General features: G+C 51.6%; 1 protein-coding gene and 1 long non-coding RNA gene across 9 annotated transcripts in view; both read left to right on the plus strand.

Annotated features, from left to right (window-relative positions):
• Nucleotides 1-16,873, plus strand: part of GFOD1 (Gfo/Idh/MocA-like oxidoreductase domain containing 1) — a 113,859-nt gene extending 96,986 nt beyond the window's left edge. For all 8 annotated transcript variants that reach the window (XM_058732970.1, XM_058732971.1, XM_058732976.1 and 5 more), the window contains one exon: nucleotides 14,369-16,873. In XM_058732970.1, the coding sequence (XP_058588953.1) occupies nucleotides 14,369-15,288 (920 nt within the window). In that variant the 3' untranslated portion in view covers nucleotides 15,289-16,873. The remainder of the gene's footprint in view (nucleotides 1-14,368) is intronic.
• Nucleotides 16,874-17,113: 240 nt separating this feature from the next.
• On the plus strand, nucleotides 17,114-21,940 carry LOC131513773 (uncharacterized). Its single transcript, XR_009262777.1, has 2 exons — nucleotides 17,114-17,965; nucleotides 18,211-21,940. It is a non-coding gene; the product is annotated as an uncharacterized LOC131513773 (long non-coding RNA).
• The last annotated feature ends 1,495 nt before the right edge of the window (nucleotides 21,941-23,435 follow it).

The raw sequence follows: 23,435 nt of genomic DNA on the forward strand, positions 1-23,435 counted from the left end.
TGTTGTCCAGCCCTGTCGACAGGAGTGCAGAGTTAGAACTGAAGACCGTCTCCCAGCTCGTGGGTCCCCCCTGCCGCCCTGGCTGAGGGATGAGATCCATTGTTCCCTCGTGCCCTGGTCTGCTTTCCTCTCCTGGGCGCCCCATGGAGGTGTTTGTTCCCCTGCAAGGATCTGCACCCACAGGCCCCACGGGGTGGTGACCGCATGGCCCCGTCTGCTTCGTAGAAGTGAAGTGTGTGGCAGGCGCATTGCCTCCCGGTTCCTTTGGCCGGGTCGGCGGGGCCCCGCGTGCACAGGGCTGTGGCTCTTGCAGGGTTTCCTTGATTCGGCCGCGGGGACCCTGTGTCCACCGTGACCTGTTTGCCCAGCCACTCCCCTTCCTTCCTCACAGGCTTCTTTCGGTTGCCCGCTCACCACCACAGAAGTGGGGGCCGGGCACCTGCCTTGCAGAGACGGCAGGTGCCCCCGTTCTGCCTTGAGCCTCCAGCCCTCTTGTTCTCCAGCCCTTCCCCCTTCGAGCACTGGTTTTGCCCCCCACGCCACCTCCACTGCCTTCCCAAGTCACTTCTGGTCTCAGTGCCGGAAGTGAGGCACCCGTGGGGTTTGGCCCTTTTTTATCAACCCATCTGGGAGCGCCCAGGCCCGGGCATTTTATCCTGCTTCTTCCCTTCCCCTTGCAGTGGTTCCGTAGGCGGAAAGTGGAAAACCTCGGGCTTTGGGATCACAGAACCGAGTCGGCAGCGGGAGCCTGTCACACAGCTGTGATCCCAGGCAATCCTAATCTCCCTGAGCCTCGATTACCTATTCCGGACGAACGGGGATAAGGATGCCCGAGTGATGCTTAACTGAGCCGCCGGGCAGCCGGGCGCCAAGTGGATCCTTGCATGACAGTTCCCTTCCTCGTGCTCATTCCGGCCCCCAGAGACCCAGACCGCCACCCGGCCCAGCACTGTCCCTATTACGGCTGTCTACAGGGAGCCCTGAATTGGGGACACGATCTCCGTGGTAACAAGGAGACTAATAATAGGTTTTTAAAGCCTGGAGTACCTCACGGAGGCTCTCTTTTTGATGGAGTAAAAACTACTGAAAGAACACAGAAACAAAGGATGATTTGAAAGGAGTGTCCGTCTGCACGTGTCTGAGGTGAATCACTCGAGAATCTTCCTCCTGGCAGGACTTTTTCTCTGGAGCTTCACCAGCAAACTGGCGGAAGGTGCTGGTGGAATTTAAGATGACCTTTGCTCCCTGGTGTCTCTCCTGCGATTAGTTCTATGGCCAAAGGGGAATGATCCCTGGTGGGCCTGATGTGATAACAGGACCCCTTTGAAGACAAGAGGAGGTCCGAGATATTCCAGCGGGAGAAGGACTCACTTCGAGGAACTATTACGGGCCTGGGTACGGCACAGCACATGAAGAATGCAGGCCCCTCTAGAAGCTGGGCAGCCAGCGAGGAAACCACCAGAGAAGCTGGGCCCAGAGCTCCAAAGCAACGCATTCAGCCAACAGCCTTGTGACGTTGGAAACACATTCTTCCCCAGAGGCCTAAGCAGAGACCGCGCTGAGCCTGCCCGACTTCTGATCCAGAGCTCTGAAAGATAATACATGGGGGTTGGGTTAAGCTATGCATGTGTGTTCATGGTGGCAATAGAAAACTAATACAGCCATTAATAGGGGCAGGCGGGGGCTGTGGTCTATGGGTTAGGGTTAGGGTTGGGGGTTAGGGGTTAGGGTTGGGAGTGGTTGACCCACCTGTGGAAGCCGCTGTACCACTCCAACTGATTGTTGTCGTGGGGAAGAAACCCAGTGTTTCTGGATCTCTCCATTGTTTCAGAACGGCCAAAAACTTAGGCAGCATGAAATACAGTATCCTGATTTTAAAAAAATAAAACACATCGCTGGGTAAGTGTGGCTGCGATTCCTTCGCTCGAGAGTTTGTCTTGAATGGAGAGTTTCCTGCTTTTTGTTTGAGGAGTTGCCTGAAGTCTCTTGTCTTGCATACGATGTGCACAGTGAGTGAGGATAGTGTTTCTCTGGAAAGCCTTGGCTCAGAAACCGGCTGTTCAGTACTGAGGTTTTGGAGAGGACAACGGAGGGGCTTTGGGAGATGATGTGGGGCTCCCACCCTTTTGGATGTGTGATGGAAATTCACACCATACTTCTATACCATTTCAGGGCCCCATCCTGCTAGACGGGCGGGCAGGGAACGGAATTACAGTGCAATCCAGTAAAGTCACCCAACCCGATCATTTACATTTCGAGTCGCTGTCTCTTTTAGATGACCCTGGTGGCCCAGTTATTCGGCATTCTGCCCTTTGCCCTCCCCCACGGCAGAAGGTGGCTGCTTCCATGGGGAAAGTGTGGCTTACATGCACCACCTTCATACGGGTGGTGTCCTCTGAATTCTGGCCTGGCAGGGTGCGGAATAGTGGTGCAGGCTCGAGGGGGGCTGGTCCAGGCCACTCCGCAGAATGATGACCACCGAGACACAGTGGGTGGTGTTTGGCTCTTTGGGACCAGCGTAGCAGGACTCCACAGCTGAGCCCACAGTCCTGGCCGTTTTCCTCTGTCCCCAAGTCCCTGACCACTGCAGCCACTACATCCAACCCCAGGCCTCTCTGTTCTCCCATGGGCCCTCTCAGTGCCTCCTGCCCCTCACACCGGGGTCTCTGTGTGCCACCTGTAGGTGGCAGGCCTACCTACCTTCTGGAAGGCTTGCCACTGGCCTGGAAGGTCTCTGGTTCCCACACACCTTACGTGCCGTGTCTCAGCCTCTACCCTGGGCCTCCCCTGGGCTGGATAGAAGTGGCAAGCTTTGCTCTTCTCTCCTGGGGAATGCCCAGGCTGGAAGGGGCTGGCTAGTGACTTCCTACTCCGCACGTGTAGGCCACAGTGATGCAGGTGCGTGGGATTTACAGATAAGGAAACCGAAAGTGGAAAGTGCTTCAGGAGTGCTGTCCCTGCTGCCATGGGCTCAGCGGTTAGATGACAGAATGCCCCTGAAACCATCTGAGAAAATCTGACTACTGCTAGGGGTTCCTCTGCAACAGGCAATTTCAGGCAACAAGCCTAAGTAGCGGGAGGAAGTCTGTACAAAGCGCTGGTTGCTGCGGGGGGTGGGGGGTGCCCGGGTGGCTCAGTCGGTGAAGCATCCGACTTTTGGCTCAGGTTATGATCTTGCGGTGGTGAGTTGGAGCCCTGCATCAGGCTCTGTGCTGACAGCTCGGGGCCTGCAGCCTGCTTCCAGTTCTGTGTCTCCCTCTGTCTCTGCCCTTCCCCTGCTCACACTCTGTCTGTCTCTGAAAAATGAATAAACCTTTAAAAACTTTTTAAAAAAAGCATTTGAGGTGCGCCTGGGTGGCTAAGCGTACAATTTCAGCTCAGGTCGTGATCTCACGGTCCGTGGGTTTGTGCCCCGCATCAGGCTCTCTGCTGACAGCTCGGGGCCTGCTTGGGATTCTCTCTCCCCATCTCTCTCTGCACCTCCCCCGCTTACATGCCGGATGCTCGCTCTCTCTTTCAAAAATAAACATTCAACAAAGCACTTCAACATTGAATTCAGTTCAGTATCAAGTCCCATCAGTATCAGCTGTGCTGATTTCCTTTCCGTGGCTGTTCCCCCCTTTCAGAGCCCACTGGCGGCGTCAGGGGCCTTGACAAAAGGAAGGGAATGTGGGTCACCATGACCCATTTCCATCTCAAGTTTGAAATTAATCGTGGTGCTCTGGGGACTTTGGGCTGTCATCCAGCTGAACAGCAGGCCCCTCCACTCCCAGCGCCCTGGTTTTTGATGCTCACCAAGGTCAGTTACGCGGTCCCCCTCGGAGCCGCCCCCCCCCCCCCCCCCGAAGCACTGGCATTGCTCACAAGTGCACAGGCACGCATCGGGGAGGCGGATGTCATCTCTGGGTGTCGTATACAATTTAGATATGAGAGGAACTGAGCCAGCCGTAAGCCGGCGGGGCTAAGGCAGTTGGAGTAAGAAAGCTAAGACCAGGTTTGCTCGAAGGCTGGCAATCTGGGCTCAGAGCCCAACTCTACCGCTCACCGAACTGTGGAGGGCAGGCTAGTGGTTACCCTCTCAAAGGCTGTTTCCACATGTGTGAGACGGGGGCTGTCTGAGTACCTGCTTCATGGAGTTGTGTACAATAAAAAATGCAAGTGTATGTAAAATGCTCAGCCTCTTCTGGCACAAGTGCTTAGGAGATGGTTGTTGCTATTTTAAATTATGTCATTACTATTGTGAAGAGGTCAGATTAGTGGTTTGAGTTGGGACGTTGTTCAGGGAACTGAAGAGGAGGGATTTCTCCAAAGGGGCCATCCCCCCGATTTATTTTTATTTTTTTTTAATTTGTAATATATATGTCTTTATTTTTTTATTTGAATTTTTTTTGCATGCCTTTATTTTTATTTTTATTTATTTATTTTTTTAAACGTTTTTTAATTTATTTTTTTGGGACAGAGAGAGACAGAGCATGAATGGGGGAGGGGCAGAGAGAGAGGGAGACACAGAATGGAAAGCAGGCTCCAGGCTCTGAGCCATCAGCCCAGAGCCCGACGCGGGGCTCGAACTCACGGACCGCGAGATCGTGACCTGAGCTGAAGTCGGATGCTTAACCGACTGAGCCACCCAGGCGCCCTGAAACAGAGCTTTCTACCATGCCCAGATCAGTTGGGCAGCCCTTCTTCGCACTCTCATTGTTTATCCCTATATTAGATCCCATAATCTATAAAATACTGTAATTACTCATTTCTGGTTGGTCTTCTCTACTAGACTGGGAGCTCATATTCAGCTATCTTACTCAGGTTTTTTTTTTTTATCCCTTTTTAAAATTTTTATTTAGAGAGAGGGAGAGAAAGAACGAGTGGGGAGGGGCAGAGAGAGGGAGAAAGAATCCCAAGCAGGCTCTGCACGGCGGGCACAGAGCCCGACGCAGGGCTCGATCTCGCGAACCATGAGATCTTGGTTAGAAACCAAGAGTCAAGACACCCCACCGACTGAGCCGCCCAGGCGCCCCATAGCCTACTCATTTTTCAGTCCCAGTGCCTAGCACAGAAATGGTGGCAGAATGGAGTACAAATGAAGATCATGAGTTCCGGCTTGAATTGCAGAGAAATCTTCTCTACCTTCTGTGAATGGGAGAAAAGAATGGGAAGCTGTATGTGGTGGAATTTCTTGTGGGAGTTCTGCCAGTCTGCCAGGACAGCTGTGCGCCAGCCTGCAGACCCAACAGCCACTTTGGCTCTCAGAAGATAAGGAATTGTCAACACGAGTGGAGAAATTGGGAAGATCTGGTGGGAAAGTCGCCTCAGCCTCGTAGATTTCCCCCATCGATTAGATAAGGGAGTGTGTAATTGGCAGGGTGCTGGCAGGGAAGCATGCTTTGAAGTTTCAGGGTGATTCTGCTCGGGAATGGCTCTGGTCCCTGGGTGGCCAGGTGACAGCGATACTCCAGGTAGCCAGGGATAACCTACCTGATCAAGGGCAGGAGAGGATAGCTGCTCTTCGGATGGCAGACGGCACCTGTCTTTTTCCCTAGAGGTGTCAGGGGGAAGTCCCTTGCCTCTGCTCCTTTCTGGGGCCCATCTGGATGGCGTGTCAGCCCCCACAAAAGCTCTGGTCTCTGGCAAGAGATATGGCTTGGAGACTTCGAGCTTGGAGGGCAGGGGCCCTGCTGCCGGAAGGCACCTTGGGGTCTACTGGTTGGAAACTCCTTCTCTACGGCACTAACCCTTGGTGAGGGCCGGGGATACTGTGCTGTGGCTCATTTACCGAGAACACACTCAGCGGGCTTGGGAGGGGGCCGATCTCCCGTTTCCCCATGAGAGATCTCAGGAGGGCAGTAAAGCTCCTTCTGAAATGATTTCGTTTAAAAGCTTCTGACAAAGAGCCAAGCACACTGCCTTCCACATTGTGCCTTCACCCTCCAGAATTCTCCCGCCGATCTCCTTTCCTCCCCTACCTCAGCTCCGCGACAGAGGTGGGAAGGTATTAGTTCCACCATTTTATGGATGGGGAGATCTCGCTTTATTTGCTCATGCGGGGGTGGGGTGGGCTGGGGGGAAGGGGTTGCTTGAAAAGTGAAGTTTGTTCCGGCCCCAAGGCTCTCCACTGCAGGGGCAGACAACATTCCCCATCTTCCCCAAACTTCTAAAGTTTTTCGGCTGGCTAAATAATTAGGTTGACATAAGACAGATTAAGAGGAGAAAAACAAGCTTCTTATGGATGAGAGCCCCATAAAAATAGGGGACTCCCTGGCAGGCAGGTAGTCAAGGCTGAGAGATCATAACCAAGCTAAGGAGAAGAGGGGAGAGGTGTGGGGCTTGGGAGGAGAGGAGGAAGACATTTCACAGGAAGATGAGAAGGACAAATACTTGGTAAATATTCTCCAGGCCATGCAGATAAGTCTTTCCGATATAAAAAGCTATCTTTGGTAACAGCTCTCTTCCTGGTACAGCCGCCCCCATCTAAATTCTTTCAGGTAGTTAAGGGGAAGGTAAAAAGCTCTTCTTGAGTCTGCTGAGCCCTGATTGTCTTTGATCTCGAAATAATACACATGCCAGAGCGGCCCATTCTAGGGTGACGTATTCTGCTGCCGTCAATCCCCGAAAGACCCAACTTAGGCTCTTTGTGTCCACACGAGAGGATAAATGGTCTCCGTGGAGGCAGGCTATGAAGACTTCCCCAGAATGCCAGGGCAGTCCTGATGTGCTGTCTGCCACCCGCCCTGAGTCACACTAGACCGCCTTGACAAAGGTGGTAAGATTCCAAGACATCCATTTCTGGGTGCAGGGGCAGATCCCTCGGTGGAAAGAGCTGAGCCGGCGGCGGTGGTGTAATGGCTCATGTCACGTCCCCGGGGGAGTTAGCAGCGGGGTGACCACATCCACCATAGTCCCCAGATGCCCAGAAAGGTCCTGTTGTTCCTCTGTGGGCATAACTGAAGCTCTCCAACTGCTTGGGAAATGCTTGGGGCTTGGCGAAGCACAACATACTCTTTCTTTCTCACGGAGTACTTTTTCCTGCTTTCCATGTTGCACGGCCTGTTTATTTGGAGTGAAAGTGAATCCATATGTTTGGGGGCCTGGATTGTCTTGATCCTCTGTGGCGCGATTTTCTTGAAGATTGTTCGGGCCCCCGGGACGCCTGGGTGGCTCAGGTGGTTAAGTGTCGGACTTTGGCTCAGGTCATGATCTCGAAGTTCGTGAGTTCGAGCCCCGCCTGGAGGTCTCTGCTGTCAGCAGGGAGCCTGCTTCAGATCCTTTGTCTCCCTCTCTCTCTGCCCCTCCCTGCTCGCTCACACACTCTCTCTCTTTCCCTCTCACTCAAAAATAGACATTGAAAAAAAAGATTGGGGTCCCCAAGTTTTGGATCTTTTGCCTTGGAAGGAGGATACCACATCTTGCTGCAAGATAGTATAAACTCCTAAGGGAATGTGTTTCCATGGCTCCGGGAAGGATGTGTGGATACAGGTGGGAGAGATAGCCTTCCCGTCCTTGAGGTAGAGCTGTCTTCCCAGGAGTGAGAAAACACACACTATCCTCTGAGGGTCTGCAAAGCAGAGATGAGGGTTATATTCTTCCCCTCGTGGTTCCCAATTAGGAATCAGCCGTGGCTCTCTGGGGGGGCCAGCATATGGAGGGGCCTCCGGTCTCTCCCCGAGCTCCTTCCCTTGCGAAACGGACTCTCTCAACCCCTGTTGGCCTGGTGTTGTCTATGTACCTTCATATCAAAGGAATGTCAGAGTCCCGTGCTCAGGGAGGCATACAGATTTGGCCCCAACCTTATTGTTTCCTTTTCAGCACAAAACAGAGAAGGGCTTTTCTCCAAAGAGCCTATTCTAGCACTTTCTTGGGGGTGGCAGGAAAGGCATTGTGCTAAGACACCTGAAAATCACAAAGACACTGAAGACCTGTGGTATTTTCTGGACAGCCAGACCAAAGGCCAGGCTGACAGGCAACTTGGAAGGTAGGCATTTATCTGCTCTCCTTGGAAGAAATCCCAGCATATATTCGGTGGCACCTGATGCAGCCCGGACTGTGAGGTGTGTTAATTCTATGCCCCGGCAGTATACATGTCCTTTTTGCTGCATGTGATTTTGGGGGTGAGGGGATCCTCTGTGAAATCTCTGTGAAACACACACACACACACACACACACACACACACACACACACATTGTCTGATGACTGGAAGTCTCCAGTTAGAATCATATTTCTTTATGTACAAACTTTCAGCTATACGATGAATAAAGTCTGAGGATCTTTTTTTTTCTTTCTAATGTTTATTTATTTTTGAGAGAGACAGAGAGTATGAGTTGGGGAGGGGCAGAGAGAGGGAGACACAGAATCCGAAGCAGGTGAAGCACAGAGCCCGACGCGGGGCTCGAACTCAAGAACTACAAGATCATGACCTGAGCTGAAGTCGGACGCTTATCTGACTGAGCCACCCAGGCGCCCCTTTAATTAAAAAAAAATTTTTTTTTACATGTTTTTATTCATTTTTGAGACATAGAACATGAACAGGGGAGGGGCAGAGAGAGAGGGAGACACAATCTGAAGCGGGCTCCAGGCTCTGAGCTGTCAGCACAGAGCCCGACATGGGGCCCAGACCCAAGAACCTCAAGATTATGACCTGAGCCAAAGTCCAACGCTTAACCAACTGAGCCACCCAGGCACCCCTGAGGATCTTAGGTAAACATGATTATATCTGATAGCATTGTATTGTATAATTGAAATTTGCCAAGAGGGTAGAACCTACGTGTTCTCTCGCACACGAGAGAAACACGAGGTTCATTAAACCGATGGTAGAAATACTTTCACAATGCATACATACATCAAATAACCATGATGTCTCCTTTAAATATCTTACAATTTCCTATGTCAATTGTACCTCAAGTAAGCTGAAAGAAAACAAAAATTAGAAAAATCAGATAAGCAAACAACAAAGAATAGACTTGTATTTCTTTAGCTTAAGCCCTCTGTTCTTGTTAAACTGCCAAGAACATTGGAGCTTCAGGTTCTGGGCATTTTGGTGGGGAGACTCTGGGAAAGACAACTGGAGGAGTTGGGGGGTCCAGAGTGTGCTTTGCAGAAGCCCCACCAAGAGGTAGAGTTGAGGGAAGAGTGTCCAGAACCGAGAGAAAACAAACTTTACAAATCAGTAAGGGGCCTGCTTGCTCTGCATTTTGGGTTTCTTTTCTGTTTTCTTTTCCTTTTCCTTTTCTTCTTCTTCTTCTCCTTCTCCTTTTCCTTCTTCTCCTTCTTCTCTTTCTTCTTCTTCTTCTTCTTCTTCTTCTTCTTCTTCTTCTTCTTCTTCTTCTTCTTCTTCTTCTTCTTCTTCTTCTCCTTCTTCTCCTTCTTCTCCTTCTTCTTCTTTTTTTCTTGAGACAGAGAGAGAAAGGAAGAATCCTAAGCAGGCTCCACACTCAGCGTGGAGCCCGATGCGGGGCTCCATCCCACAACCCCCGGAATCATGACCTGAGCCAAAATCAAGACTTGGTTGCTCAAACAGCTGAGCCACCCTGGCGCCCCTTGGGTTTCTTTTAAAACTGGAAGCATTATCTTGTTTGTAAACAATATGTCCTAACGCCTTCAAGAAGTTATCGTACAAGGGCACCTGGCTCACATGGGCTCTTGATCTCGGGGTTGTGAGTTCGATCCCCACGTTGGGTATAGAGCCTACCAAAAAAAATTTAAAGACATATATAACATTTATTCATACGTAAGTACTTTAAAAATAGGAAGTAACTGTACAGTTTATGATGGAGAGGCCTGCTCTGGGAACCCAAGAAGACTGTGCACGGGCTCACCGTGTGGGTGCAGTTTGAACTGCCTCTTCTGGAGAGAGTCCATAGGTTCCGTGAGAATCAGAGAGTCCTGAGGAGGCGGAGCCAGGAGACCTGGACTGAGTCTCTGAAGCATTCACAGTTCAGGGTCAGTGGCGCCTTTACCCACCCCCCCCCCCCCCCGCCCACCCCCAGGGCTCAGGCACTGAGACAGACCGGCCTGCTCTAGGACCCGGCTGCCCATCCCAGACTTCGAAAGGCCCTTCTGCCATCATGTGAGCCCCATCCTTCAAAAGGCTTCGTGCCTCCTTTGGGCTTAGGAAAGAAAAGCTAACAGTTGTTCTGGCTATCAAAGTAGACCCTTAGAAAAATACAGAAAATGTAGCGAAGGAAATAAAAATCAGTCATAATCCTACTAACGAATTTTGAGGTGTTCCCTTCCAGATTTTCTCCTTTCCTTTCGTGCGTTTTTTTTTTAATGTTTATTTGGGGAGAGAGAGAGAGTGGGGAGGGGGCAGAGAGAGAGAGAGAGAGAGAGAGAGAGAGAATCCCAAGCAGGCTCTGTGCTGTCAGCACAGACCCGACACGGGGCTCGAACCCACAAACCATGAGATCGTGACCTGAGCCGAAGTCGGACCCTTAACCCACTGAGCCACCCAGACGCCCTCTTGTGTAGTTTTTAAGAGAGAGTTGAGATCACAGGGTGTCTATGAATAGAGCCCTTTTCACTTAACATTACATCATAATCCTCTTGCTTGCCATTAAAAAGCCTTCATTAGCATCGCGTTCAGCAGCTTAACAACGTTCTGTTGTACATCCATGCTAGAACTAACACCCCCATTCTTCTCGCGTTGGGCATTTGCATCGTTCCTAGCTTTTTGCTCTAATAAATAATTCAGTGAGAAGCCTCTTTGGGCAAGAGGCCGTGCTTATGTTTGAGATTATTCTCTATGATAGATTTCTAGAAGTCTCTTGTGCGTCGTGAGAATACCAGGAGCTAAGATGTTGCTGAGACCCGCCCGCGAAGCGAGGATGTTGCTGAAGACCACGGGCGGCGAGGCGGGGCCAGGCCGCAAGTTTGCCAGGCTCCTGCCCGGAGCTCGACGCGCCTCTAGGTGCCGTGGGCGGAGTGGAGACTTAAGAAGTCAGAACCAGTCTTTATCTCTGAGAATGTGGTTGTGTGGTGTGGACTCACAGCGCACAGAAATAGCCTCAAGGAAGAGGTCCTGTGTCTCAGATCCTTGGGGCAGCCAGGCACGAGTTTCAGACCCCGATAGGGGCTTTTGGTGTGTGTTCACCTGGCATTTTCTGGAAAAGGAGCTTTCATCACCTCAGAATCTTCCATTTGTAGAGCTGCGAAGCCTTACCCACTTAGTGACGGTTTGGGGTGTGCGGATGGGAAGTAAAATGAATTTTCTCCATTTATTTTTTCTTTTACTATTTCATTCTATGGTTTTTTTTTATAATAGAAAAAATACGGTAAACTTCTCATGTGCCATTAAGATAAGACCAAAAGAGCATCCTGAGAAGATGACCGTCTTGCGGGGGGGGGGGGGGGGGGGGGGGTGGGCGCCTGGGTGACTCGGTTGGTTAAGTTGGTCTGACTCTTGCTTTCGGCTCAGGTCATGATCTTGCGGTTTGTGGGTCCGAGCCCGGCATCAGGCTCTGTGCTGACAGCTTCGGGTTCTGTGTCTCCCTCTCTCTCTCTGCCCTTCCCCCCACTTGCACTCTGTCTCTCTCTCTGTCTCTCTCTCTCTCTCAAAAATAAATAAGTATTAAAAAAAAAAAAAGACAGGGTCCTGGCTAGGGCGACCTTGAGGTTAGGGTGCAGGAGAGGCCATCACCCACACCCAGCAGGTGCCAGGCAGATATTGGCAGCATGAGTCACCTGTCCCTGCGGCGACCTACCAATCCGTTCTCATATAAATCTGCTCCTGCCAGCACAAGCCACTGTTACGTGAGCCTGCTGCCTACAGGATCGTGTTATCAGAACATGATGTGTTGTAAGCGTGTGGCATTTTTGGTAATACCCACCAGTGTTTTCTCATCCCTGTGCCAAAGCCTCAGCCCTCAACTGGTTGCTAAGAGTTAAAGGAGCTTCTTACTGGTCATTCCTGGTCATCCGAAGAGCCAGCCAGCTCTGCCAACATGGAAAAGTCAAGGAGACGTGGTCACTGCGTGGCTTCCGGCCCTTTCCCTGCGGGGCCAGAATGAAACGTGCATGTGGAAATGGACAGCCATCACGCATATTTATTTTCTACAACCTGTTCTGACCATGTGTGTCATTTGGCCATTAGAGCCATGTTCTAGGGTGCGGGCTTGTCCGGACATCTCCACTGGACAGACGCCTACAGTTGCAGGACTTCCACAGAACCCGGTCTCAGTTCAGCTTGTCGTTAGAGTTCATGGATTCTGTCCGGTTGAGTGCCAACAGCCAGGACAGCTGTGTCTCATTGCTCCGTTTCCCTTGTGCATTTCCCCTGTCTGTGGGATCTCCCCTGTCTGGAGAGTACAGGTCTCTACTGGAAGGGTCTATGTGCAGAGCATGTTCCAGTTGACTGCTTCTATAGGTTTACTGACTTATTTTTCTTCCCTTGACTCTTGGCTTCTACTGAATAAATCCCTTTCCCACTGATTGTCACTCTCCTTTCCTTTGATCTTTTGTTTTCTCCAGACCCAGAATCACTTAGTCTCCCAAAGGGCTTGAACCTACCTGTAATTTACACACCCATTACAGTCATCATATCAAGCCTCATTGTTATTTGGCCCCAGGTGCATTGGCCAAAAGCACGGAACCCCACCATGAGACAGATGACAGGAACCGGCCACTGCACACCCCTCAGATCCAGGGACTACCCACTCGCCCCCCCCCCCCCCCCGCCGGTAAAGAGCAGAAAAACCTCAACAAATGTATGTCTGACCACTGCCAGCCCTAATCCATAATGCAAAAGAAACAAGCAGGTAACTTTCAAAATGTAATCCTTTGTTGGTGGTTGTAGGAGAGAGAGCTAAATGTTTAGACCTTCAGAGGATATCATTAAGAAATTCTTCCTCATATTTAATCAGACTTGCCTTGGCTATGACTTAAGCTTACATATTCCGGTTCTGTCCAGACAGAGACACTCTTCTCTTCCTTACGTATGATATTTCTAATAATACATTTTTTAAAGTTTTTATTTATTTTTGAAAGAGAAAGCATGAATGGGAGAGGGACAGAGAGAGAGGGAGAAAGAGAGAATCCCAAGCAGGCTCCACACTGTCAGCACAGAGACTAATGCGGGGCTCAAACCACAAACCATCAGATCATGACCTGAGCCGAAGTTGGACACTTATGCGACTAAGCCTCCTAGGTGCCCCTCTAGTGATACATTTTTAATAAATTATATTTTACAAACTAAAGCTATAAAACAGTTCATATGTAAGATAATTTTAATAAAACATGTAAGAAGATGATCTTGTATACTTCAATAGGACTTATATTTTATGTTTAAATATTTTATTTAAAAAATTTTTAATGTGTATTTATTTTTGAGAGAGAGAGAAAGAGACAGGGTGTGAATGGGGTGGGGGAAGAGGGAGAGGGAGACACAGAATCTTAAGCAGACTCCAGACTCGGAGCTGTCAGCACAGAGCCCCACAAACTGTGAGATCATGACCTGGGCTGAAGTCAGACACTTAACCCACTGAGCCACCCAGGTGCCCCTATTTAAATAGTTTAGATTTATCAATATTTCACAAGGAACATATGTTTGTATATAAAATGTCCTAGACTTCTAGACACAAAGCATGAAATGAGGTGTTTTATATTCTACATTGACGTATATCGAAAAATCTCTGTGGGGCGCCTGGGTGGCTCAGGGGGTTAAGCCTCCGACCTCTGCTCAGATCACGATCGCCCGGTTTGGGGGCCCAAGCCCTATGTCGGGCTCTGTGCTGACAGCTCAGAGCCTGGAGCCTGCTCCCCATTGTGTGTCTCCCTCCCTCTCTCTCTCTCTCTCTCTCTGCCCCTCCCTGACTCACACTCTGTCTCTCTCTCCCAAAATAAACATTAAAAAAAAATCTCCAAAATAGAGCCTATTTAAATATATTAAAATAAGCTAATATTTAGTTGATTTAATTTGGCTTCATACTAAAGGAATTCGACTCAAATATTTAATTATACTGTAGAGTAGGGTTTTTTTTTTTAATTTTTTTAACGTTTATTTATTTTTGAGACAGAGCATGAACGGGGGAGGATCAGAGAGAGAGGGAGACACAGAATCCGAAACAGGCTCCAGGCTCCGAGCGGTCAGCACAGAGCCCGACGCGGGGCTCGAGCCCACGGACCGCGAGATCGTGACCTGAGCCGAAGTCGGCCGCTCAACCGACCGAGCCACCCAGGCGCCCCATGAGTAGATCTTAAACATACCTTAGGTTCTATTACTTTTGCCTAAATAGCTGGCGCTACGAGCTCTTTTCAGACTGGAAAGCGGGGATCAGGTCAGGTCTGGCGCGCTCGCTGCAAGGTTAGCATCCGGGGGCCGCAGCGCCCCCTACCGCCGCGCACGCCCGCGCCCTCACGGCTGTTTTTGCTCCCGCCCCGCAGGCATCGGCAAGAACGTCATCTGTGACCGCACGGCCACGCCGCTCGACGCCTTCCGCATGATGTCGGCCGCCCACTACTACCCCAAGCTCATGAGCATCATGGGCAACGTGCTGCGCTTCCTGCCGGCCTTCGTGCGCATGAAGCAGCTCATCGAGGAGGGCTACGTGGGCGAGCTGCTGGTGTGCGAGGTGCAGGTGCACGGCGGCAGCCTGCTGGGCAAGAAGTACAACTGGAGCTGCGACGACCTGATGGGCGGCGGCGGCCTGCACTCGGTGGGCACCTACATCATCGACCTGCTCACCTTCCTGACCGGCCAGAAGGCCGTCAAGGTCCACGGGCTGCTCAAGACCTTCGTCAAGCAGACGGACCACATCAAGGGCATCCGCCAGATCACCAGCGACGACTTCTGCACCTTCCAGATGGTGCTGGAGGGCGGCGTGTGCTGCACCGTCACCCTCAACTTCAACGTGCCGGGCGAGTTCAAGCAGGACGTGACCGTGGTGGGCGCGGCCGGGCGCCTCCTGGCGGTGGGCACGGACCTGTACGGGCAGCGCAACAGCGCCCCCGAGCAGGAGCTGCTGCTACAGGACGCCACGCCCGTCAGCAACTCCCTGCTGCCCGAGAAGGCCTTCAGCGACATCCCCGCGCCCTACCTGCGCGGCACCATCAAGATGATGCAGGCCGTGCGCCAGGCCTTCCAGGACCAGGACGACCGGCGCACGTGGGACGGGCGGCCGCTCACCATGGCCGCCACCTTCGACGACTGCCTGTACGCCCTGTGCGTGGTGGACACCATCAAGAGGTCCAGCCAGACGGGCGAGTGGCAGAACATTGCCATCATGACGGAGGAGCCCGAGCTGAGCCCCGCCTACCTGATCAGCGAGGCCATGCGCCGGAGCAGGATGTCCCTGTACTGTTAGCACGGACGGGGGGACCCAGGGGGACTCAGGTCTTCAGCGTGGAGCCCGGAGAGGGGGAAGGCGTGCTGGGGCAGAGGTGGCCGCGAGGAGTGCGGGGGCGGGAAGGTGGAGGGGCAGGGTGAGTTAAGCGGCGCCTGGGAAGGTGAACCCCCCAGCCTGGGTGAGGGGCACCTAATAAGACTGTCGGCTGGCCGAGCCAACAGCCCGGGAGTGTTCAGGGGGCCTGTTCTTCCCGAGATCACCCCTGCGGGGCGTTTGCATGAGGAGGAGGCGGCTTAGCCTCTGTGGCCCCCTTACCATGAGAAGCAAAGAGGGGGTGCTTTCCTCCTCCCTCAGCCCTCCCCTACCCATCGGCCTCCTTGGCAAGCCAAATGCTCCCGCGACCCAGTGGCCAGCTCGGTGGGTGCCGGCTTCCCGGCCACCCTGCCTCTGGCGGGAGAAGGCAAATCCTCACCCGTCCGCAGAAGCCTGTTAGTCTGGGGGGAGGCGGGGGTGCAGTGGGCTAATGAGAAAGCTCAAATTCCGGAAGGCCACTTAAAATATCTGGAGGAAAGGCTACTTGATAGCAGAGTGAACAGTGTGCTTGATTGATTGGTCGTCCTCATAGGAAGCGGGAGGGTGTGTCTTCCTAATGGGTACCTTGCCCTGCGCCCGGCCCCCAGATGGGATAAGGGAGAGCCGGGAATAGCAAGTAAGCCCAGAGGAGAGCACCAGAACGCAGGCTGCGTGGAAGCAGACTAGGCAGAGAATAAACAATAGCCCTTTGGGTTTGGCATCAATTACAAAGCGGCGGGGAGCTGCCCTTAATCCTGTTTCCGGTGGGGTAGAGCTAAGTGTAAAGGGATGTGGCGCTCAAGTGTCCTCTCCGGTGGCTCTCCAGTCAAGGGCACAGCCTGAATGGGTCAGACTACAAGCTCCCGAGCCGCCCTCGCATGCTGCGGGCCCCACCTGTTGCAGTGGGGATGTCCCAGCAGATGGGAAAGGGAGCCAGCCCTTGGCGGGCTTTGGTCTCCAACACCCGTGTCTCCTACCAAGCCGGTAAAGGACTTTTAGGAGATTCACCCGGCTTTGTGAATTTAAAAGGGAAGCCTTCGGTTCCACGCAGATATGATAGTCTTCCCTTAAAGAAAAAAGAAAATGTCAAGGGTGTTTTCCTTAGCTTTGACCTTTGCTTTCAGGATTCTGACACCTGCAAGTTTTTGAATGGGTATTAAAACAGAAGGACAATTAAGGAACATCACTTTCAGTGTTTCTAATATGGGGTGTTAGAGCCACGGAGGGGTATCTTCACGTAGGGTTGAGAAGGGTCACGTTGGGGGGAAAAACGTATTTTTCCCCTCCTTGGTCTCTTGTCTCCCTTGTCACACCCTGATTACAGAGAGGTATTACTGGAAATGGCAGACGGCTGCAGGCTTGGAGTGGGGTGGTTGCAAAGGGGAACTGTTAGAGATGCACACACATGCACGCACACGCGCACACACACACACACACACACACACATAAGGGTTTGTCAGTCCTCACCACCACCAAATGTCGCTGAAATAGCTCTTAAAAATTCAGACCTCTCTCTTGAAAGAAACACCAAGTCAAACATTTTGAAACTGGGAAATTATCCTTAATCCTTCACCCCCCCCCCATTAGACACTTGTCAGGGTTGACTGGGGAAGACGAGAACTTCTGAATCTCCATAGCTTTTGTTCACAGGTCACGGAAACCCAACGGTTGTCTTTGGCACACACCTGAGGTTTAGACGTCTTTTCAGATGACTGGCAGTAGGGGTAGAAGGGAATTTAAGGGGCCGAGAGCCCCTCCCCACCCCACCTCCCACCCCCTACCCCTGCCCCAGGCTCTGAGGAGGCAGAATCTGGAAATGAACAGTATATATAGTCCATTGTATTCTCCATTCTCCTCCCAGGGTCAATACACTGTGATGCCCAGGCTGCCCCGGGGGGGGGGGAGGGGGGGTGCTTGGTGGGCATGTCCAAACACTGCAGGAATGTTGGGTCATTTTCCAGCACAGTGAGGAAGGATTGCCTTCCCCAGAAGAGTCACCCCACTGCTGCAACACGGCTAGGTGAGTCAGCTGGAACTCTCCAGGGTATGTTATGGTCCCTGACATCATTACTTCGTGGTGAGCATGCTGGCTTTCGTAGCTACCAACTCAAAACCAGAGATTTGGTAGCATGGATGTGCCCCAGTAATAGTGGGAGCAGACAGCCGTGCCGTGGACTCTGTCAGTTCAGGTTCTCCTAAATTGCCTTCTGGAGAAATAACTTTTGTAGGAACTGAGTGGAAAGAATTTTTTTTTTTTTTCTGTCTAGCCTGAAAGGCTGTGATTAAAGATGAAGGGAAAGAAAACTTAGATTAAACTCTATGGGTCTCATTTTTCTAAGTCGTTTATAATCTAAGTAGGGATATTCCAGGGGTTTTAATTTTATGTTTCTGTACTTAACCCAAAGACTTGGGAAGTTTTTTTTATTTTCTTCCAAAGGCCTCTGAGTCCTGTGATAAATAGTGTCTAAAACACAGATTCTCGTTTGAGGCTAGGGGATATAGAAAGAATATATATTCTTTAACAGAAGCATGAAAAATATTTTAGTGAGTGTTCTCAAATCCTACCTACTGAAATGCATGTAGTAGGTAGATACAGGAACGAGAGGAAGAAAAGACCTAGGTAGTTCATTTTTTTTTTTATTTTTAAAAAACTTTTTTTTAATGTTTTTATTTATTTTTGCGACAGAGAGAGACAGCATGAGCAGGGGAGGGGCAGAGAGAGAGGGAGACACAGAATTGGAAGCAGGCTCCAGGCTCTGAGCTGTCAGCACAGAGCCCGATGCGGGGCTGGAACCCACAGACTATGAGATCGTGACCTGAGCCGAAGTCGGATGCCTAACCGACTGAGCCACCCAGGCGCCCCGGTAGTTCATTTTTTTAAATACAAAAATTCCCGGAGATGAGTTTAAGATATTTCTTTCGTGCTCCTTTTACCTCCGAACTACCACTTGGCAAACCTCGATTGGGAGCCGCAGCGGGCAGCTGAGATCTCAAGCTCCCCACAGGGCTCGCTGGGGCCAACGCCGACTCGTGCGCTCTGGGGTCTGGGTTCCCTCAGCACCACTCTGACCCAGGATGAAGCCCCGAGCAGCGATCCGGCCTGTGTCTGCTTAGGTTACTGTGTTTCAAAGATCTAGTGTCCCGGAGGCACCGCCTTAGGGTCTCACATTTAGTCCCTGCGGCTTGATTTGTTCCCGTTTTTCTGGGGACTCACGCCTCCGGTCCTGGAAACATTGGCTCGTGCTACTGATTGAGAGAGGACGGGGCATCACGGGTTCTCACCTGGCATTCACAAGGGCTGGGGACGCTCTGGGCTTATTTGAAAAGTTTGGATTCTCTTGAGTGCTCTTCTGGAGAGCAAGTCCATGACCACCGTCAGCTTTTCTCTGACGTCCCCTCTCGGTGGGGAGAGACGTCGCAGGGTGCCACACACACTCCTGATCTACTGGGCGGGAAATAGCTGTGTGTCACATGTACGTGGACCCTGCCGTGGCAGCCGTGGCTGACTCCACTTTAAGCTGAGCTTCTCCCAGCCCCCTTCTCCCGTCTGCAGAGAGCCATCCAAGGATCCTCCGTGCGCCAACATTTCTTGATCATCCACCGTGCGCAGGGTATTTTAGGTGAATGATCTCGCTTAATGCCCTCAGCAACCCCAAGGCATTGGCTCTCGTTCTTCCCATTACACACGTGAGAAAATCGAGGCTCTGAAAGGAAGAGTGACTTGCGCACAGTCACACGGCGATTAAAGCAGAAGCTGAGTCACCTGGGTCCAAAGCTTGTCTTCTCCAAACCACGCTGCCTCCCACGAAGAGAGGTGCGTACCCCTGAAGTTGTCGCCAGGCAGGAAAGCACTCCTCGCTGAACACTGAGGGGGCTGTCCTCACGCCCTGTGGCGCATCCGGGACTCATGCCGAGTGTGACTTGTGTGGGGCTCTACGCCACTGCAGTCCGTACCCTCCCGCTGAGCAGAATGCCACATTTGATGTTCTGCCAGAAGGTTCCTGACAGGGCCGCGAATAGAAGTAGTCGGTGTTTCTGCCCCTTCCAGAATGGAAATAGCACTCAGCTTCCTTCCTTGAAAATCGACTTGCTGAGTCGATTTCGATCGTCGGTGATGCAGCAAACCGAGGAGCTGGGGATTTTCAAGACGTCATTGGCCAACCGTCACAGGTGGCCTTGGAATCTTGCCCTTGGTGGTCTAACAGCAGCGCGTGTTCTTCTCAGGGGGCGGGGCTTTTCCAGTTCATTTGCTTGTGACTCCGGTTTTACCTGTGCGTTTTGCCTTCATACCTGCACACTCTGTCAACTCTCGTCATCTTGGCTCAGAGTCGCAGCTGTTGAATTTGACCTGGGTCGGAAATTAGGTCTCCCGGAGGATCGCCTTTTATTGTGGCGGGGGGATGGCAGCACGCTGGGGAGACATCCCGGGGAGGAAGGAGCTCTGTTTGTCTCTGAAGGGATGTCAGAGCCCCGGGTACTCACATCCTGTTGTCACAGCCCCGAGAGGTTCGGTGACAGCAGAGGTCACCCCCGCTTCTTCGGAGCTGCATTCTAAGTCCCTTGCGGCTGCACGTAGCACCGTCAGGGCTCTCAGATGGGGACAGGGAGGCAGAGAGGTGAAACGACTCGTCTGAGGTCCCCCGGCTAGTGGGTGAACGAGCGACGATTACAATTCAGACCTGTGACGACCGTGTTCCCCCAGCTGCTGCGGTCGCATCCATTTCTTAGCAACGCCATTAGGTCTTGGATGTCCTCAGAAACTAGCTGCTCTGCGTTTCCATCGTGATGGTGGTGCGAACAGTTATCCGTAGTCGGTGTTCTACGTGGCAAGGATGGGGGACACAACACCACCTTTGGGGTTTCCTGGGGCCCGCTCTTTTTCGGTGGCCCTCCACTCCCCTCCTAGGTGCAGAGTCAGGCCTCCTGCTTCACCTGTTGCCTCCTAGTTGTTGGCCATCAGAGCCCTGCAGTTTTACAGGGCGGAGGCCATGACCTTGGAGAGCTCGTTGAAAACAAACTCTCAGAGCCCCTGCGCTCCAGTCCTTTTCGGGACAGGGAGGAGGGGAGGAGGGCCATGAAAGGAAAGCCGTGTGCGTCTGCAGTGCGGCTTCAGTCTTAAGCAGCAGCTGGCATGTTCTACCTGGCCTGTCTGCACCCCCCCCCCCCCACCCCCGCCCCCACCCCCGCCGCTGCCCCCCCACCAGGCAGGGAAGCCGGCCAATGGCAGTGCTGAGTCTCCAGGGACGACCCTGACTGAGTCGGGCTCCCAGGACTTCCCGCAAGAGGAGCGAAGTCCTCCCGCGCTGCCGTCAGGGGTGATGAGCTCGGTGGTCTGAGCCTGGAGGTGAGGCCAGCACCGTAGCCAAGCGACCACAGCCGTTAGCAGCGGAAGGCGGTGGCCTCCTGAGCCTTCTCTTCCCCGGGTCAGTCCCTATTTCCTGGAGCCCTTGCGAGGGCCCCCGAAGCCCCTGGCTCTTGGCCAGGCTACTAAAGTGTTGCACTGCTGAATGCTCTTGAATCTGCTGTGCCCTCTTTTTGTTGAAACCAGCAGCGAGTAATCCTAAGACGCGTCCATGCAACAGCTCTCCGCTTAGTGAAGCGTCAAAAGCTGGCCTGGGCCAGTGTGGGCGGGGCCTACAGCACAGCCATAGGGTCATGCTGTTTCTGTCACTCCTCGTCCTGATCTCTGCTGTCCTCTGCAGCCGTCACAAGGGCTAAGCCTTTGGATGAGCCCCCGTGGTTTCTCCTCATAAACGCAATGACCTACCTGTGACTCTGGTCTAACCCCAGGTTGAGAAACAAAACAAAAGCAAGTGACCCCAGCAGCTACTTTGCGCCCCTCCTTCTCCTTCAGGCATCTAAACATATTTAAATATATTTAGTATTCTGCCCTGTGCCTTGCCCAAGGGAGGGAGAAGTTTCTAGCAATTATGGCTTTCTGTTTGCTGCCTGGTGCTTTTACTACCATTTCTTCTTTTTTCTCTCTCTCTTTTTTTAACCCAAATTACATTTGTTTGGTGGATATTGTCAAGTATGTATTTATTGCGTTTTACAAACATGAGTATATATATATGTATGTATATGTATAAAACCAAACTTCTATATAAAAAGTCAAGGCATGTATACTAGATATTTTAAAGAGTTATTTATCAAGGGGAAAAGATGTGTGTTATACAGTAAACAGAGTCTATATTTTATATATAATGTAGATAGCAAAAAATAGCTTATAAATTATAGAAGGTTTTGGTTTTCTTTTTTTATTATTATTAAAGGCAAAAAGAAAAAGGAAAAAAAAAAAGGACAATGAATGCAACTGTTTGTAGTGTTTTTAAGGCCAAACTTACCGTGGGAGGAGACGGTCCCTGCGGTGGGGGGGGAGGGGGGGCAGGGCGGTCCTTGGGCCATGCAGTCTGAGCTCCAGACCCAGGAGCTGATAGATGCCCACTGTTGCTGCTGCAAGACTCAGGGGACCGTGGTTAGCATCGCTCAGCCAGCTGGCATGTGCCACCTTACACATGGCCTTTTGCTGCCCTCCCCGACCTGCATTGGTGGGATAAGGAAATGAAAGTAGCCAATAAAGATTGAAGAGAAGCTACAATTCCTTCTGTTTTCCTGTTCTTAGACCCGGGTGCTCTGGCTCATGACTTAGGTACCTGGCCAGTCTGTGGGCTCTGAGGCAAGAACGTAGGTGGGAAGGAATGATGGTGGTACCTCTAGTGTGTGTGTGTGTGTGTGGTGTGAGGGATGCTGTCCATGTGTCAGCATCCGTGAAACTGACCGTGGGAATCAACTGTCCTAAAGATTCACTGAACGTTAGAACTGGAGGCACTTTAGAGCAGTCTGGTACAAAACATCATTTTGGAAATGTGGAGGTGGAGGGGAGATAATCTACCTGAGGCCACCTGGCTGGGGGAAGGGGGGGGGTGCTGAGGATGCCTGGAGGGCTGTGTGTGTGTGAAAGCTTAGTCCAGACAACAAGATGACAATGTAGACTTTACAATGGGGGAGCAGGTTTTAGAATTCTATTATTTTAATACCTTAACCTAATATCTCACACCAAGCTCGGAAAGATACCCTAATGGGCCAACAAGAGCATCCTTACAAGAGCATCTTTGCTTAATTCGTTGTCAGCAGCATGTCAGAGCAACCATCTTGGATGGAGCTGAGCCTAATGAGATTCCCCATGGATGGGCTGGCTTTTCCTTTCCACCTCCTGCTGTCTTTCCACTTCTCTGCACATAGATAGATCTTACGGTCCATGCTTTCCCATCACTTGAGAACAGTTAGGAGGGGCGCCTGGGCGGCTCAGTCGGTTAAGTGCCAGCTCTCAATTTCAGCCCAGCCATGATCTCACGGTTTGTGGGATCGAGCCCCGCGTCGGAGTCTGCACTGATAAGCGCAGAGCCTGCTTGGGATTCTCTGCCTCTCTCACTGCCCCTTCCCCACTCATTCTCTCTGTAGAAATAAATAAACGTAAAAAAAAAAAAATAGGAATTAGACATAATTTCACAAAGCCGCAATCTCGTTATTCACTCCTTCACAAGGAGGTCCTGATGTTAATGAATTCAGATCGCAGTCCGTCCATTAAGACAGTAGGACAGCCTACATCTCCATGGATTATTACAGTGCACATGTAACACTCACATCTTACGGCACTGCGGTAAATCGAGGACCTGTTGTGAAGGTTCTGAAGAAGGCCGTAAGGATGAGTCTTTGCCAAAGCTAAAGGTGCCATCTGCCCGAGTATAAGGGATGGTGGTGATGGGGTCTAGTCGTCCGGGCACCAGAGTGGCCTGACACCCGGCCCTGATGGGAGACTGCACTCACCTGAGCATTTATGTACCTTTGCAATCCAGGAGCCATTTGTGCCTCTACACATTTGGAATCTCCTAGTGATGTTGGTTTCTTTCCATTCAAGCCCGTTTCCTGTTTTGTAAACCAGGGATTCTACCGCCTCGTATGAAATCACAGGACCTGACCAGCGTTGCTTTCACAGTCCTTCGGTTGTTGCTTAAAAAGAACGGATGCAATTGTGTTGCAAGGCATTCGAATCGTTGACAAGGTCAAAGGAAGAGAAACCTGCGTGTCCACCT

The sequence above is a fragment of the Neofelis nebulosa genome, chromosome 6 (assembly GCF_028018385.1).
Source record: "Neofelis nebulosa isolate mNeoNeb1 chromosome 6, mNeoNeb1.pri, whole genome shotgun sequence".
NCBI classification, from domain to species: Eukaryota; Metazoa; Chordata; class Mammalia; order Carnivora; family Felidae; genus Neofelis; species Neofelis nebulosa.